The sequence below is a fragment of the Neoarius graeffei genome, chromosome 4 (assembly GCF_027579695.1).
Source record: "Neoarius graeffei isolate fNeoGra1 chromosome 4, fNeoGra1.pri, whole genome shotgun sequence".
Lineage (NCBI taxonomy): Eukaryota > Metazoa > Chordata > Actinopteri > Siluriformes > Ariidae > Neoarius > Neoarius graeffei.
Genome location: NC_083572.1, coordinates 75,194,440 through 75,210,180, shown reverse-complemented (window position 1 = coordinate 75,210,180; position 15,741 = coordinate 75,194,440). Strand labels below are relative to the sequence as shown.

The 15,741-nt window shown below is 42.0% G+C and overlaps 1 protein-coding gene across 3 annotated transcripts in view; it reads left to right on the top strand.

The window, feature by feature from the left end:
* sec16b (SEC16 homolog B, endoplasmic reticulum export factor) overlaps positions 1-2,518 on the top strand; it is a 49,622-nt gene extending 47,104 nt beyond the window's left edge. For all 3 annotated transcript variants that reach the window (XM_060919712.1, XM_060919710.1, XM_060919711.1), the window contains one exon: positions 512-2,518. In XM_060919712.1, coding sequence (XP_060775695.1) covers positions 512-549 — 38 coding nt within the window. In that variant the 3' untranslated portion in view covers positions 550-2,518. The remainder of the gene's footprint in view (positions 1-511) is intronic.
* Positions 2,519-15,741: the final 13,223 nt, after the last annotated feature.

Genomic DNA, 15,741 nt, shown 5'->3' with positions numbered 1-15,741 from the left:
CTGGCCAGCCTGCAGTCCAGATCTTTCACCCATAGAAAACATTTGGCGCATCATAAAACGGAAGATACGACAAAAAAAGACCTAAGACAGTTGAGCAACTAGAATCCTACATTAGACAAGAATGGGTTAACATTCCTATCCCTAAACTTGAGCAACTTGTCTCCTCAGTCCCCAGACGTTTACAGACTGTTGTAAAGAGAAAAGGGGATGTCTCACAGTGGTAAACATGGCCTTGTCCCAACTTTTTTGAGATGTGTTGTTGTCATGAAATTTAAAATCACCTAATTTTTCTCTTTAAATGATACATTTTCTCAGTTTAAACATTTGATATGTCATCTATGTTCTATTCTGAATAAAATATGGAATGTTGAAACTTCCACATCATTGCATTCTGTTTTTATTTACAATTTGTACTTTGTCCCAACTTTTTTGGAATCGGGGTTGTATTAAAAAAAAGAGGTTCTGAGGTTGAAGCAGTGTTCTCATTGTGACTAGAGTTGTTCTCTTTTAGGTCAACTGCCAGGTGCAGCTGTGGGCCAGGGTCCCTAATGCAGCTCTGCACATGGGGCTGTTCGCTTCATGGGAGGCTTACAGGTGGTGTCAACCTGCTTAGTCTGGATCAAAACTTCTCAGGATTCAGCATCAAACAGACCCAAAATGCTCAATCACCCGATATTTTTTGGAGGCGCATACACACATTATCTGTGCCATTTGAAATGCTGAATTAGTGCATTTGAGACATTAGACTTTCCTGTCTTTGACTGAAGAAATGGAACAGCTGAAAGCTGGAGTTGATGGTGGTGATATCAGTAGGACCCTTGAAGTGCAAAGCTGGCGAATGGCTGTGGTGTTGGACAAGGCGTGAAATATCACAACGGTTTTGGTTTCACCTTATGAGCTCTTTTTTATGATTATGCAACAGATTTCAGGAATGCACAAAAATAGGCAGAAAGTGCATGAGGCAAGGTCTAGGTTTATGATGCAAAAAAACATACTCTTTATAGTAACTGTCTCAATTATTCTGGATTTGGTACTGTGAAGGGAACAAAATGCAAAGCAATCACTTTTAAAGCATTTTATATATGAAAATATGTATACTGTCTATCACATTAATTGTACTTTTAAGCTATGATGCAATTGCCACACCTTTGAATCAATTAATCAAATATTTAATTTCTCAAGAAGAGGACAAGTACCAGATAGTGAATTTAAAATAATTCAGAAGTACCTGTTATAGTCTCTTCAATTTTGTTTAATCTAAAAGGACCAAAAATTAACAGAAATCAAACATTTTTGTTAACTTTTGAAGATACTTCTGTTCAGTCTGAGAAGCTCACATTTTGTACCATGAATTTGGAAAGCAATCGTGGTTCTTGACGGGTTCGATTGGGATTTAGGAAGTGTGAGAGCCCTGCTTCCTTTATGGGTGCCAACAGTTTGGGAACAAATTTGTTATTATACACTGATTATGATATCATTAAAACAACTTTCTGATAAATTAGTATTCACTCTATAAGAGGCTTCTGTTAATTATTTTTTTGTTTGTTTTGTTTCTGTTGAAGTTTTTGGTTTTCTAGATTGTGAGGTTTAAATAATATGAAAATACCCTTTCTGGCAAAGATGCCTTAAGAGCAACAAAAATGTACACATGTTGCTTTAATGATCAAATCAGTCAGTAAATGCTGTGACTGAAGAAATACATTTTCCAATTCTGAAATGAATTCAGCAAAAAGCAGTATGAAAATGCAGAACATTGTCATTATTAAGCCACCTCTGTAAAACCACATTATAATTTACAATATGATCATCAGCTGTTCAGTTGGTGGCAATATCTTTTCATAGTTTTGTAAATAATGTTTTGTAAACATGTTGACTGAGCAATTTGAGCAATTTCAAATTGTTTATCAAATGTATCCATTTAATATTTGTATTATCAGACAATCTTTGGGTTTGTAAATTAATTCACTGTATGTTTTGTTTTATACTGTATGTGTTAAAGTTGATGTACTATTACAGAAACTCATAGTATTTTCTCTTGCACTAAGACAATTAATATATATGACACGTGTTACTATTTGGCCTTGAATAATGGAAGTAAATAAAAGGAAAGGACTGCATGTACTGTATGTGCCTTATACTGATACTGTATTGAGATGACCACTATGAGAGTGACACTGCATTAATTCCTCTGGGACTTTTCCAATTAGGACAACAGAATTGCATAAGATGCATGATGGTTCCTTTTACCATGAGTCTGCACAGCTGTGTGCGTGCGAGAGAGAGAGAGAAATATGTTCTGTCAACAGAAGGACCTCCTTTCACTCTTTGTTACACAGTTAAACACAAAAGGTGAATCCAATGATTTTTTTAACATGTATTTTAGCACTGAAGGAACACAAATGATGTCACTTCTGTGTAAGCTTTAAACGATGAGCATACAATTGCCTTCTAAGCTTTTAACATGCATCTTGATTTTGTTTGTGACATTGAAGGTGATTAAATGATAAAACACAGGAAATGTAAGGCTCTTATTGTTTTGTTTCTGCTAGGCAGTGTAGATAGTATTCAGAAATCCATTGGTAATGGGATATACTTTTTTATAAACTATTATAATAAGAAATGAAATAACTAAATACAGTATCATGGTCTTGAAAACACAATGAAGACGACCAGATATTGATGATGGTAACATTTCTTGATCTGTTAACATTATACAAAACTGCAGTATTTTGTATTTGGTTCAGGATTCATTTTAAAACCACTCAAACAGGAAAAGGCAAGTAAAAATAAAAAGCAAAACAAACAAAAACTGTGAAACCAAAGCCTTATGCAAATAATGAGATGTGAGAAATGCTTTTGATGAATGCCTTTCTGGAATAATTTTATATTTTAGTGGTATGCAAAAGTTTGGGCACCCCTGGTCAAAATTGCTGTTACTGTGAACAGTTAAGCAAGTTGAAGAAATGATCTCCAAAAGGCATAAAGTTAAAGATGACTCATTCCCTTTATATTTGAAGCAAAAACAATTTTTTATTTTCATCTTTTACATTTTCAAAATGACAAAGGAAAAGGGCCTGAAGCAAAAGGTTGGGCACCCTGCATGGTTAGTACCTAGTAACACCCCCTTTGGCAAGTATCACAGCTTGTAAACACTTTTTGTAGCCGCTAATAATCTTTCAGTTCTTACCTGGGGGATTTTCACACATTTGTCCTTGCAAAAGGCTTCCAGTTCTGCAAGTTTCTTGGGCTGTCTTGCATGCACTGCTCTTTTGAGATCTATCCACACAAGTGCAGTTTTGTCAACCTACATGCAATGGTGGTACTACAGTAACATTTACAGATTAGTATAACAAATAGATTTATAGATATAACTCCTTGCATTGGTGCCACCATAATTTCTACCACTGCATAACTTTTATCCCCCTTTCCTTCACAATCCACCTGGAATAACATCCATCTCTCCATTGCTTTCCTTTCTACTATTCCTTCCCCATACACTGATTTCCCATGTTACTTTCCAGAAAACTGGCAAAGACCAGACAAAACAAGTTCTTCAAATCACAACAGGGAATCAATAAATATCATCAGAGCAGACTTGACCTCATTCTTGGCATTACAGTAAGGCAGGCCTACTGGGTTTGAATTCAATGATAGCTAACATTAAGCTAGCTGATACATCTCCTAACATTGACTAGCCAGCTAACTGCACTAACATTTCCACTGGGACAAAAGAAACCTGTCCTGTGGGTAAATTTTGACTTACTTTCCGCTTCTTTGTAAAGAATTTCCTTATGTCCATTGTGTCTGGGGAGGGAGCAAATACTGCAAACAATTCTTCATCAACCAAGAATACCCCATTAGGCTAAGCTTATTTCATTGTTTAGTTGAACATTAATTTAATGTGGCCTAGGGTTAATTTTGAGGGCATATAACAAAAGAATAAGGTTTTAGCAAAAGCTAGACATTGTGAGGTGGCAATGGGGCTGACGTTACCTCCTCCACTTTCGAGCAGCTGCACCTTGCACCAAAATTTCTCTGCTTGCCCTGAGATTCACTTCACTTGTGTGCAGTGAGTTGTTGTACCGTAGGTAACGCCCGGAAAACCCAGAGTGGATTTCCAGTGGTATGTGGATTCTCTTATCGATCAAGTGGAATGGATTCTTTCACGAAGCAATAGAAACAGCGCTGGGTTAACATTTTATGTTAAATGTGGGGGGGTCCAAATGAAGAATTATAAAATGTGAAGGGGACACGCCTCCTTCACATTCAATGGTGGCGACGCCCATGTCAGTGAGGCATTAACAACAGTGCTGTATACTTTATTCTTGGAGTTTTATACCCCTAAGCCAGTCAAAGCTGTGATCAGCATGTAGAACAAGTTGTCCCAATGGCTTTCTGTTACAGGGGTTTGATACTGGCTTAAATTAGCTTTGTGCTAATAGTAGTACAGAGACATGTTTACTCAGATAGCAGGGGCTTCCATAGCAACATATCTCAAAATGAATATCAGTCAGTGGGGTATAACAGAGGAAGGATTTACTGCCATCATGGACAAGGTGACAAAAATTGAAAGCATTTACATTCTGAAACCATTAGACAGTGGAAAAAACATGGGGCAAAAATGAGAATAAATTAAGGAAGAAATTGTCTGAACGAATAAAGGTCTCTAACAACAAAAAAAAGAATTAAATATTAATCTGGGTGCAGCTGTCAGGATACATGTGCACCGAGAGGTGACTGCCTAAAATAATATGTAAAAGACAGAATATGCAAAACTAAATATTATAAAGTAAAAAAAATAAAATGTTTGCTAAGCAAGTCAAAACAAAATGGAATAAATATTAAAAACTAGAGATGCACTACCACAAGAAAATGAGTGTGTGATTGCTCCACAGTACAAAAAAAAGGACGAGTGTGGTTCATGACTGATGCATTGGCTGAGTTGTTCTGAGCTATGAAAGCCACCAGTTGCTATGAAACAACCGAAACTTATGAAACTGGTGGCTATTGGACCTGCTGCAGTCGTCTGGCTGCATGTGTGCGCTGGTGCTGTAGCAGGCGTGATGGCATGGCAAACGCCACACCACACTCTGCACACGTGTGCGGACGGAAATCCGTGTGCTCAGTCAGGTTTGAGGACTTAGTGAAGGTTTTGGTGCAGATGGGGCATACGTATGGCCGCAAGCCATTGTGGACTTTCTGGTGCTCAGTCAGGCGGGAGGGAAGAGCAAAGGTTTTGCCACAGTCTCGACAGATGAAAGGTTTCTCATCCAGGTGTGTACGCTCATGCCGTAGCAGTGCCAGAGGCTTGTTGAAGGTCTTGCCACACGCACGACACAGGAATAGCTTGTCATTGGTGTGTATGTTGCGTTCATGCTTGCGCAGGTCTGACGAGCGCACAAATTCCTTGCCGCACTCTGTGCATGTGTATGGCTTCTCACCAGTGTGTGTGCGGATGTGCTTGCTGTAGTCAGAGGACCATGTGTAGGTTTTGTCGCAGAATGGGCAGCTGTAGGGCCGCTCACCCGTGTGTAGCCGCTTGTGCTGCTGCAGTGTGCCTTGATGAGCATAAGCTTTTCCACACAGTTCACACACATGTGGTTTCAGCCCACTGTGCGTCTTCACATGACTCAGTAAGTTGCTGGACTTCTTGAAGGCCCAGTTGCAGTAAGGGCACTTGTAAGGGCGTTTTTCTGTATCTCCCTCCATGCTTCGCTTCTTCATAGCTGCGAAAACATAAAGTGGCTTGTCTATTTGTTTTGGTTCTGAATTTGGCTCATGTTTCCTGCATGGCTTTGGTACATCTACTGTGGCTTCCTGTTGCATTTCTGGAGCTGGTGCCAATTCAAACTCAGTACATTCTTCCTCAAGTTTCACCTTCAGGCTGGGAAAGCTGGACACCTCCTCAGGCTCAGATCCTACCTTCTGCATCTCACTAACATTTTTACACTCGTTCATTTCCTGTTGTGCATCACAGTACACTGGATCCATTTCACTGGCAGAGCCAGCAGAAGATAATGATTGCTTAGCATTAGTGTTGAGTTCACTCTCTATGGGTATATACCGTATCTTATTCAGTAAAGTCTTTCTGATGCTTCTTTTTGAGATGTAGGCTTTATTGTTGAATATGTCTGGCTTCAAGCTGTTAGAATTTTCTGGCATTCTTATTTTTGGTTTGGTTCTGGTCTTGCAGCTCCCAGACAATTATCACATAAATATCACCAGACACTGGGGAAATAAAATGAAGGTAAAAGTTAATAACCACATCCTCTCTTCGAATTTTTATCTCAGCTCCAAGATTTTCTACAAAATTCTCCACCACTGAGGTGTGCAATACCCAGACAATTCAGTGACAATGCTTTTATACCTCAATGATTACAACTGGCCTAAATTATTACACCCAGCTTTTTGTTGACGGGATGGAATTTATCATTTTAAGCAATAAACTACTATAGATGTTATGTTCATCTTTTACAGTTTTACATTATACCTGACTGATTTTAAATGTTTTGTTAGCCCTGATTTTTATTATTTGCGTAAAGCACATTGAGTTGCATTCATGTATGAAAGCTGCTATAATAATAATAATAATAAAATTATTATATTTTAAGCATGTTTTAAAAAATATGTAAGCTTATACAGGTGCACCTCAAAAACTTAGTATATCATGAAAAAGTTATCGTCTCATCTCGTCTTCATCCGCTTATCCGGGGCCGGGTCGCGGATGCAGCAGTCTGAGCATGGAAGCCCAAACTTCCCTCTCCCCAGATACCTCGGCCAGCTCCTCGGGAAGAACACCGAGGCGTTCCCAGGCCAGCCGAGAGACATAGTCCCTCCAGCGTGTCCTGGGTCTTCCCCGGGGCGACATGCCTGGAACACCTCCCCAGGGAGGTGTCCAGGAGGCATCCGAAAGAAATGCCCGAGCCACCTCAGCTGATTCCTCTTGATGTGGAGGAGCAATGGCTCTACTCCGAGCTCCTCCCGAGTGACTGTGCTTCTCACCCTATCTCTAAGGGAGCGCCCAGCCACCCCGCGAAGGAAACTCATTTCAGCTGCTTGTATCCGCAATCTTGTTCTTTTGGTCATTACCCAAAGCTCATGACCATAGGTGAGAGTCAGAACGTAGATCGACCGGTAAATCGAGAGCTTCGCCTTTTGGCTCAGCTCCTTCACCACGACTGACCGGTAAAGTGACTGCATCACTGTGGAGGCTGCACCGATCTGCCTGTCGATCTCACGCTCTATCCTTCCCTCACTCGTGAACAAGATCCCGAGATACTTAAACTCCTCCACTTGAGGCAGGACTTCTCCACCAACCTGGAGAGGGCAAGCCACCCTTTTCCGGTCGAGAACCATGGCCTTGGACTTGGAGGTGCTGATTCTCATTCCAGCTGCTTCACACTCGACTGCAAACCGCCCCAGTGCATGCTGAAAGTCCTGGTTTGAAGAAGCCAACAGGACAACATCATCCGCAAAAAGCAGAGATGAAATCCTGTGGTTCCCAAACAGGATTCCTTCTGGCCCCTGGCTGCGCCTAGAAATTCTGTCCATAAAAATTATGAACAGAACCGGTGACAAAGGGCAGCCCTGCCGGAGTCCAACATGCACTAGGAACAGGTCTAACTTACTGCCGGCAATGTGAACCAGACTCCTGCTCCGTTCGTACAGGGACCGGACAGCCCTTAGCAAAGAGCCCCGAACCCCATGCTCCCGAAGCACCCCCCACAGAATACCATGAGGGACACGGTCGAATGCCTTCTCCAGATCCACAAAGCACATGTGGACTGGTTGGGCAAACTCCCATGAACCCTTGAGCACCTTATGAAGGGTATAGAGCTGGTCCAGTGTTCCACGACCAGGACAAAAACTGCATTGTTCCTCCTGGATCCGAGGTTCGACTACTACCCTGGAGTAAACCTTCCCGGGCAGGCTGAGAAGTGTGATTCCCCTATAATTGGAGCACACTCTCCGGTCCCCTTTCTTAAAAAGAGGGACCACCACCCTGGTCTGCCACTCCAGAGGCACTGTCCCCGACCGCCACGCGATTTTGCAGAGGCGTGTCAGCCAAGACAGCCCCACAACATCCAGAGACTTGAGATACTCAGGGTGGATCTCATCTACTCCCGGTGCCTTGCCACCAAGGAGCTTGCAAACCACCTCAGTGACTTCAGCTTGGGTAATGGACGAGTCCACCTCTGAGTCATCAGCCTCCACTTCCTCAATGGAAGACGTGATGGTGGGATTGAGGAGATCCTCGAAGTATTCCTTCCACCGCCCGACAATGTCCCCAGTCGAGGTCAACAGCTCCCCACCCGCACTGTAAACAGTGTTGGCAGAGTACTACTTCTCCCTCCTGAGGCGCCGGACAGTTTGCCAGAATTTCTTCGAGGCCGACCAATAGTCCTCCTCCATGGCCTCACCAAACTCCTCCCAGTTCCGAGTTTTTGCCTCCGCAACTGCCTGAGCTGTGGCACGTCTGGCCTGCCAATACCCGTCAGCTGCCTCAGGAGTCCTGGAGGCCAACATGGCCTGATAGGACTCCTTCTTCAGCTTGACGGCATCCCTTACTTCCGGTGTCCACCACCAGGTTCGGGGATTGCCGCCACGACAGGCACCAGAGACCTTGCGGCCACAGCTCCGAACAGCTGCTTCTACAATGGAGGTAGAGAACATGGTCCACTCAGACTCAATGTCCCCCGCTTCCCTCGGAAGCTGGAAGAAGCTCTCCCGGAGGTGGGAGTTAAAGACCTCCCTGACGGAGTGCTTGGCCAGACGTTCCCAGCAGACCCTCACCATACGTTTGGGCTTGCCAGGTCTGTCCGGCTTCCTCCTCCGCCAGCGGATCCAACTCACCACCAGGTGGTGATCAGTTGACAGCTCGGCCACTCTCTTCACCTGAGTGTCCAAGACATAGGGCCGGAGATCAGATGAAATGACAACAAAGTTGATCATCGACCTCCGACCTAAGGTGTCCTGGTGCCACGTGCACTTATGGACACCCCTATGCTCAAAGATGGTGTTCGTTATGGACAAACCGTGACTAGCACAGAAGTCCAATAACAAAACACCACTCGGGTTCAGATCGGGGAGGCCGTTCCTCTCAATCCTGCCCCTCCAGGTGTCACTGTCATTGCCCACATGAGTGTTGAAGTCCCCTGGTAGATCAATGGAGTCCCCAGTCTGAGCACCTTTCAGTACCTCTCCCAGGGACTCCAAGAAGGCCGGATACTCTATACTGCTATTCCGCCCGTAGGCACAAACAACAGCAAGAGCCCTCTCCCCGATCCGAAGGCGCAGAGAGGCGACCCTCTCGTTCACTGGGGTAAACTCCAACACATGGCGGCTGAGCTGGGGAGCTATAAGCAAGCCCACACCAGCCCGCCACCGCTCACCGTGGGTGACTCCAGAGAAGTGGAGAGTCCAGCCCCTCTCGAGGAGCTGGGTTCCAGAGCCCAAGCTGCACATGGAGGTGAGCCTGACTATCTCTAGCCGGTACCTCTCAACCTCCTGCACAAGCTCAGGCTCTTTCCCCCCGAGCGAAGTGACATTCCATGTCCCAACAGCTAGCCGCTGTGTTCGGGGATCAGGTCGTCGAGGCCCCTGCCTTCGACTTCCGCCCAATCCACGCTGTACCTGCCCCCTACGGCTACCTCTGTGGGTGGTGAACCCACAGGAGGTCGGGCCCACATCACTGCTTCGGGCTGAGCCCGGCCGGGCCCCGTGGGCAAAGGCCTGGCCACCAGGCGCTTGCATACAAGCCCCAACCCCGGGCCTGGCTCCAGGGTGGGGCCCTGGCTGTGCCATACCGGGCGACATCACAGTCCTTGTTCTTTTAATATCCATAAGGGGTTTGGTGAAAGTTATTTTTTTCATAATTTAATTAATAAAGGAAAACGTTCATATATTATATATTCATTACACACAAAGTGAAATATTTCAAGCTTTCTTTTGTTTTAATTTTGATGATTACGGTTTATAGGTCATGAAAATCAGAAATCCAGTATCTCAAATTATTAGAATATTTCTTAAGGTCAGCCAAAAAAGGATTTACAATACAGAAATGTCCAACTTCTGAAAAGTATGTTCATTTATACACTCAATACTTGGTTGGGGCTCCTTTACCAGAAATTACTGCATCAGTGTGGCGTGGCATGGGGGCGATCAGCCTGTGGCACTGTTGAGGTGTTATCGAAGCCCAGGTTGCTCTGATAGCAGCCTTCAGCTCGTCTGTATCTTTGGGTCATCTGTTTCTCATCTTCCTCTTGACAATACCCCAGAGATTCTCTATGAGGTTCAAGTCAGGCAAGTTGGCTGGCCAATCAAGCACAGTAATATCATGGTCAGCAAACCATTTGGTAGTAGTTTTGGCACTGTGGGCAAGTGCTAAGTCCTGCTGGAAAAGGAAATCAGCATATCCATAAAGCTTGTCAGCAGATGGAAGCATGAAGTGCTCTAAACTCTCCTGGTAGATGGCTGCATTGACTTTGGACTTGATAAAACACAGTGGACCAACTGATGACACCCTAAATCATCACAGACTGCAGAAACTTCATACTAAACTTCAAACACATTGGATTCTGTGCTTCTCCACTCTTCTTCCAGACTCCAGGATTTTGATTTCCAAATGAAATGCAAAATTTTTACTTTCATCTGAAAAGAGGATTTTGGACCTCTGAGCAGCAGTCCAGTTCTTTCTCTCCTTAGCCCAGGTAAGGCGCTTCTGATGTTGTCTCTGGTTCAGGGTGGCTTGATATTAGGAATGTGACAGTTATAGCCCCTTTCCTGAAGATGTCTGTGTGTGGTGGCTCTTGGTGCACTGACACCAGCCTCAGTCCACTCCTTGTGATGCTCTCCCAAGTTCTTGAATCAATTTTTCTTGACAGTCCTCTCAAGGCTGCGGTCATGCCCATTGCTTGTGTATCTTTTCCAGCCAGCCTTTTCAGCAATTACCTTCCTTCTGTGGCTTACCTTCCTTGTGGAGGGTGTCAATGATCATCTTCTGGACAACTGTCAAGTCAGCAGTCTTCCCCATGACTGTGGTTGCATGTTCTGAACTAGACCGAGAGATGCATGGTATTTATACTGTTTGAATAGTAATTTACTCAAACTCAAAATGAAATATTAAAATATTCTGAGATGGAGCCCTTTGATGACCTGGCGACTTGTCCAGGGTGTACCCCGCCTTTCGCCCGTAGTCAGCTGGGATAGGCTCCAGCTTGCCTGCGACCCTGTAGAACAGGATAAAGCGGCTAGAGATGATATGAGATTCTGAGGGGTTTTTTTCCCAATTTTTTTTGTGCTTTAGGCCATAATTATCAAAAGTAAAATAAAAAAATGCCTGAAAAAATTGAGTTTACATGTAATGAGTCCAGAATATATTAAATTGTCACTTTCTTAAATAACTGATGGAAAATATTGAACTTTTTCATGATATTCTAATTGTTTTGAGATGCACCTGTATAGAAAATTACATTCCTCTGTTCAGTCCATGTGACTGTTGCTTACTGGTCCTGTTCTAGAGATACATTTTCTGTGCCTTATAGAGCATTTAAAACAGCAAATTTCATACATTTGTGAAGTGTGCAATATTTGAGCTTTACATAATGTTGTCTTTGTCTTATTAATGATATTCAAAAAATATTATTTTAAGTAATTCAGTACACGTCAAGCAAGTGAATCTTTTACTCGCCAGAATCATTTAGATTTAAGGCATAATATTTCAAATGTGATTTGACGAAAACACTGACACCATGACATTTAAACTTTGACATAGTCAATAAATTATTTTTCCTTGTATTGACTTCATTTGCTGAAAGGACTGAACTTATTTAGATTTATTTGATATTTATGATCTATTGACAAATTATTTCAGAACTTTTTGGTTTTAGTTGCTATGCTTATTTTATACTTTTTTTTTTTTTGCATTGTTTCAGCCATTTAAAAGCACACTAATAAAAACAAGAAAATTGAGCTGATGCCAAACCATCCATCCATTATCTGAAGCCGCTTATTCTGTCCTACAGGGTCACAGGCAAGCTGGAGCCTATCCCAGCTGACTATGGGCGAGAGGCAGGGTACACCCTGGACAAGTTGCCAGGTCATCACAGGGCTGACACATAGACACAGACAACCATTCACACTCACACCTACGGTCAATTTAGAGCCACCAATTAGCCTAACCTGCATGTCTTTGGACTGTGGGGGAAACCGGAGCACCCGGAGGAAACCCACACGGACATGGGGAGAACATGCAAACTCCACACAGAAAGGCCCTCACCGGCCGCTGGGCTCGAACCCGGACCTTCTTGCTGTGAGGTGACAGTGCTAACCACTACACCACTGCTGACGACAAACCATCTGTGTAAAACATGTCTTGGGCTCAGTGACACCAGGATGCCATTCAGAACCTGTTATTAATTCCCATTGTTTTCTCTTCCTACTGCTGCATAAGTCACAGGTGACCTGTACACTGTGTATATGTAATTGTATGTCCAGCTAGTAAAAGTTGAAGCAGGCACGTGTCTCTCTCTCTCTCTCTCTCTCTCTCACACACACACACACACACACACACATATATATATATATATATATATATATATATATATATATATATATATATATATACACACGTGTGTGTGTGCATTGCTCAGATATTTCAGATCACTTATCACAGCTTTATATTTCTAAGATAATGGTGATTTACTGTACTGTGTAAGAGTCGTGGGGACCCTTTTTTTTCCCCATACAAACTTTGTTAGATATTTTATGACTTCTACATTAACGAGTCAGTACAAAAACATTTTAGGGTTCCAAACTTTGTTTTTCTGCACAAAATTAAATTCATACAGAAAAAAAAGTTTGTATCGGAGCAGCATATTACATAAGAGACCACTTTTCAGATTAAAAAAGAAAACATATTGAAGGCTACTGGGTTTTGCTGCAACATTAAAAAGCAAGTGTGACTGTTAAAGTGTCCAGAAGAACTGTGGCTGTTTCTGCAAGATGCTCAGTAAAGCCTCCAGCTTATTTCCTCATAAAACTGCACTCATTGTACCGGAGATGACTATTTTTTTTTTAAAGCAAAGGGTCGTCTCACACCAAATATTGACTTTGTTTCATTTATTATGACTTACTGCTGTTTATAGTATTATTTTTGAAGCCATTTTTGGTCTACAGCATTTCTTCACATGTGCTTAAGACTTTTGCACAGTACTGTATTTTAAATAAATATATCACTAAAAAGGCAAGTTTTTCCTTGAGAGACAATACAGAATGAGTAAATGCATCTTGAAAGTTTAAAAGATAAATGACCTTGAAGAAGCGCACTGGAAGAACGCCAGAGGAATTTCATATTACTAAACAAAATAACACCTGATTAAATCTCTGCTGTCAGTGTGAGCTTGGATATGTTATAGCATATTTCCTAAGCAATTACTTGTGACAAGAAAAGGACATCTGCGTTTGTCCGAATTTCTTACCTTCAGGCTACACGTCTGCTGAGGCTGATTTCACTGTGACTGGTGCATTTTTAACCAGCAGGGAGGATTAAGATGCTGGAGGAGGAGTTGAGTACTTCAACGTTGCTCACACACTTGTCAGCAGTTCACCAAAGCCACATGGTGTTTGAGAAGATTATATGGTGCTTATATTCAATTGCACTATGTAAAAACTGTTTACAATACTGTCTACATGTTTTTTTAAATTATTTTTAGTTAATTGCACTATATAAAAACTGTTTACAACACTGTTTACACTTTTTACATATCTGCCATATTTATACTTACTGTACACTGAAAATTCTGCTCATACTGCCATATTTATTTATTTATATTTATACTGATAATTCTGTTTATATCGTGCTATCTTGCCCTACTATACTGTCAGACTGCTGTTCCCGTTTACATTGTTCATTCTGTTTATATTGTCATTCGTCACATTTAAATTTATACCGTTAATTCTGTTCACACTGCCACATTTGCACTTTCTGGATTGCCACTGCCTTTTCTTAGATAGCTTTAGCTTGTGTGTGTACTGTAAATAAACCCATCTTGTACCTATATTTTATATTTCATGTTTATTACTGTTGCACCGCGGATAAGAGGGAAACGCAATTTCAATTCTCTGTGTGTCCTGCACATATGGCATTATTGACAATAAAGTTGACTTGAACTTGAATATTCATCACATCTTGAATCCTTCAATATTCACTGAATCAATCATTCATTGATTGAATCCTTTGAATCCTTGACATCGCTTGAAAAGTACAAGTTTATAGCAATACTGTATAACAAATGTGCACTTCCTACATTTTTCTCCATTCATATATTTCTTGCTTTGCTGGTGTCATTCATGTGGTTCATTTGAAATAAGTCAGCCATAATGGCTTCATTACTTACAGTGGTGCTTGAAAGTTTGTGAACCCTTTAGAATTTTCTATATTTCTGCATAAACATCATCAGATTTTCACACAAGTCCTAAAAGTAGATAAAGAGAACCCAGTTAAACAAACGAGACAAAAATATTATACTTGGCCATTTATTTATTGAGGAAAATGATCCAATATTACATATCTGTGAGTGGCAAAAGTACAACCCCGATTCCAAAAAAGTTGGGACAAAGTACAAATTGTAAATAAAAACGGAATGCAATAATTTACGAATCTCAAAAACTGATATTGTATTCACAATAGAACACACACAACATATCACATGTCGAAAGTGAGACATTTTGAAATTTCATGCCAAATATTGGCTCATTTGAAATTTCATGACAGCAACACATTTCAAAAAAGTTGGAACAGGGGCAATAAGAGGCTGGAAAAGTTAAAGGTACAAAAAAGGAACAGCTGGAGGACCAAATTGCAACTCATTAGGTCAATTGGCAATAGGTCATTAACATGACTGGGTATAAAAAGAGCATCTTGGAGTGGCAGCGGCTCTCAGAAGTAAAGATGGGAAGAGGATCACCAATCCCCCTAATTCTGCGCCGACAAATAGTGGAGCAATATCAGAAAGGAGTTCGACAGTGCAAAATTGCAAAGAGTTTGAACATATCATCATCTACAGTGCACAATGTCATCAAAAGATTCAGAGAATCTGGAAGAATCTCTGTGCGTAAGGGTCAAGGCTGGAAAACCATACTGGGTGCCCGTGATCTTCGGGCCCTTAGATGGCATTGCATCACATACAGGCATGCTTCTGTATTGGAAATCACAAAATGGGCTCAGGAATATTTCCAGAGAACATTATCTGTGAACACAATTCACCGTGCCATCCATCATTGCCAGCTAAAATGCTATAGTTCAAAGAAGAAGCCGTATCTAAACATGATCCAGAAGCGCAGACGTCTTCTCTGGGCCAAGGCTCATTTAAAATGGACTGTGGCAAAGTGGAAAACTGTTCTGTGGTCAAACAAATCAAAATTTGAAATTCTTTATGGAAATCAGGGACGCTGTGTCATTCGGAGTAAAGAGGAGAAGGACGACCCAAGTTGTTATCAGCGCTCAGTTCAGAAGCCTGCATCTCTGATGGTATGGGGTTGCATTAGTGCGTGTGGCATGGGCAGCTTACACATCTGGAAAGACACCATCAATGCTGAAAGGTATATCCAGGTTCTAGAGCAACATATGCTCCCATCCAGACGACGTCTCTTTCAGGGAAGACCTTGCATTTTCCAACATGACAATGCCAAACCACATACTGCATCAATGACAGCATCATGGCTGCGTAGAAGAAGGGTCTG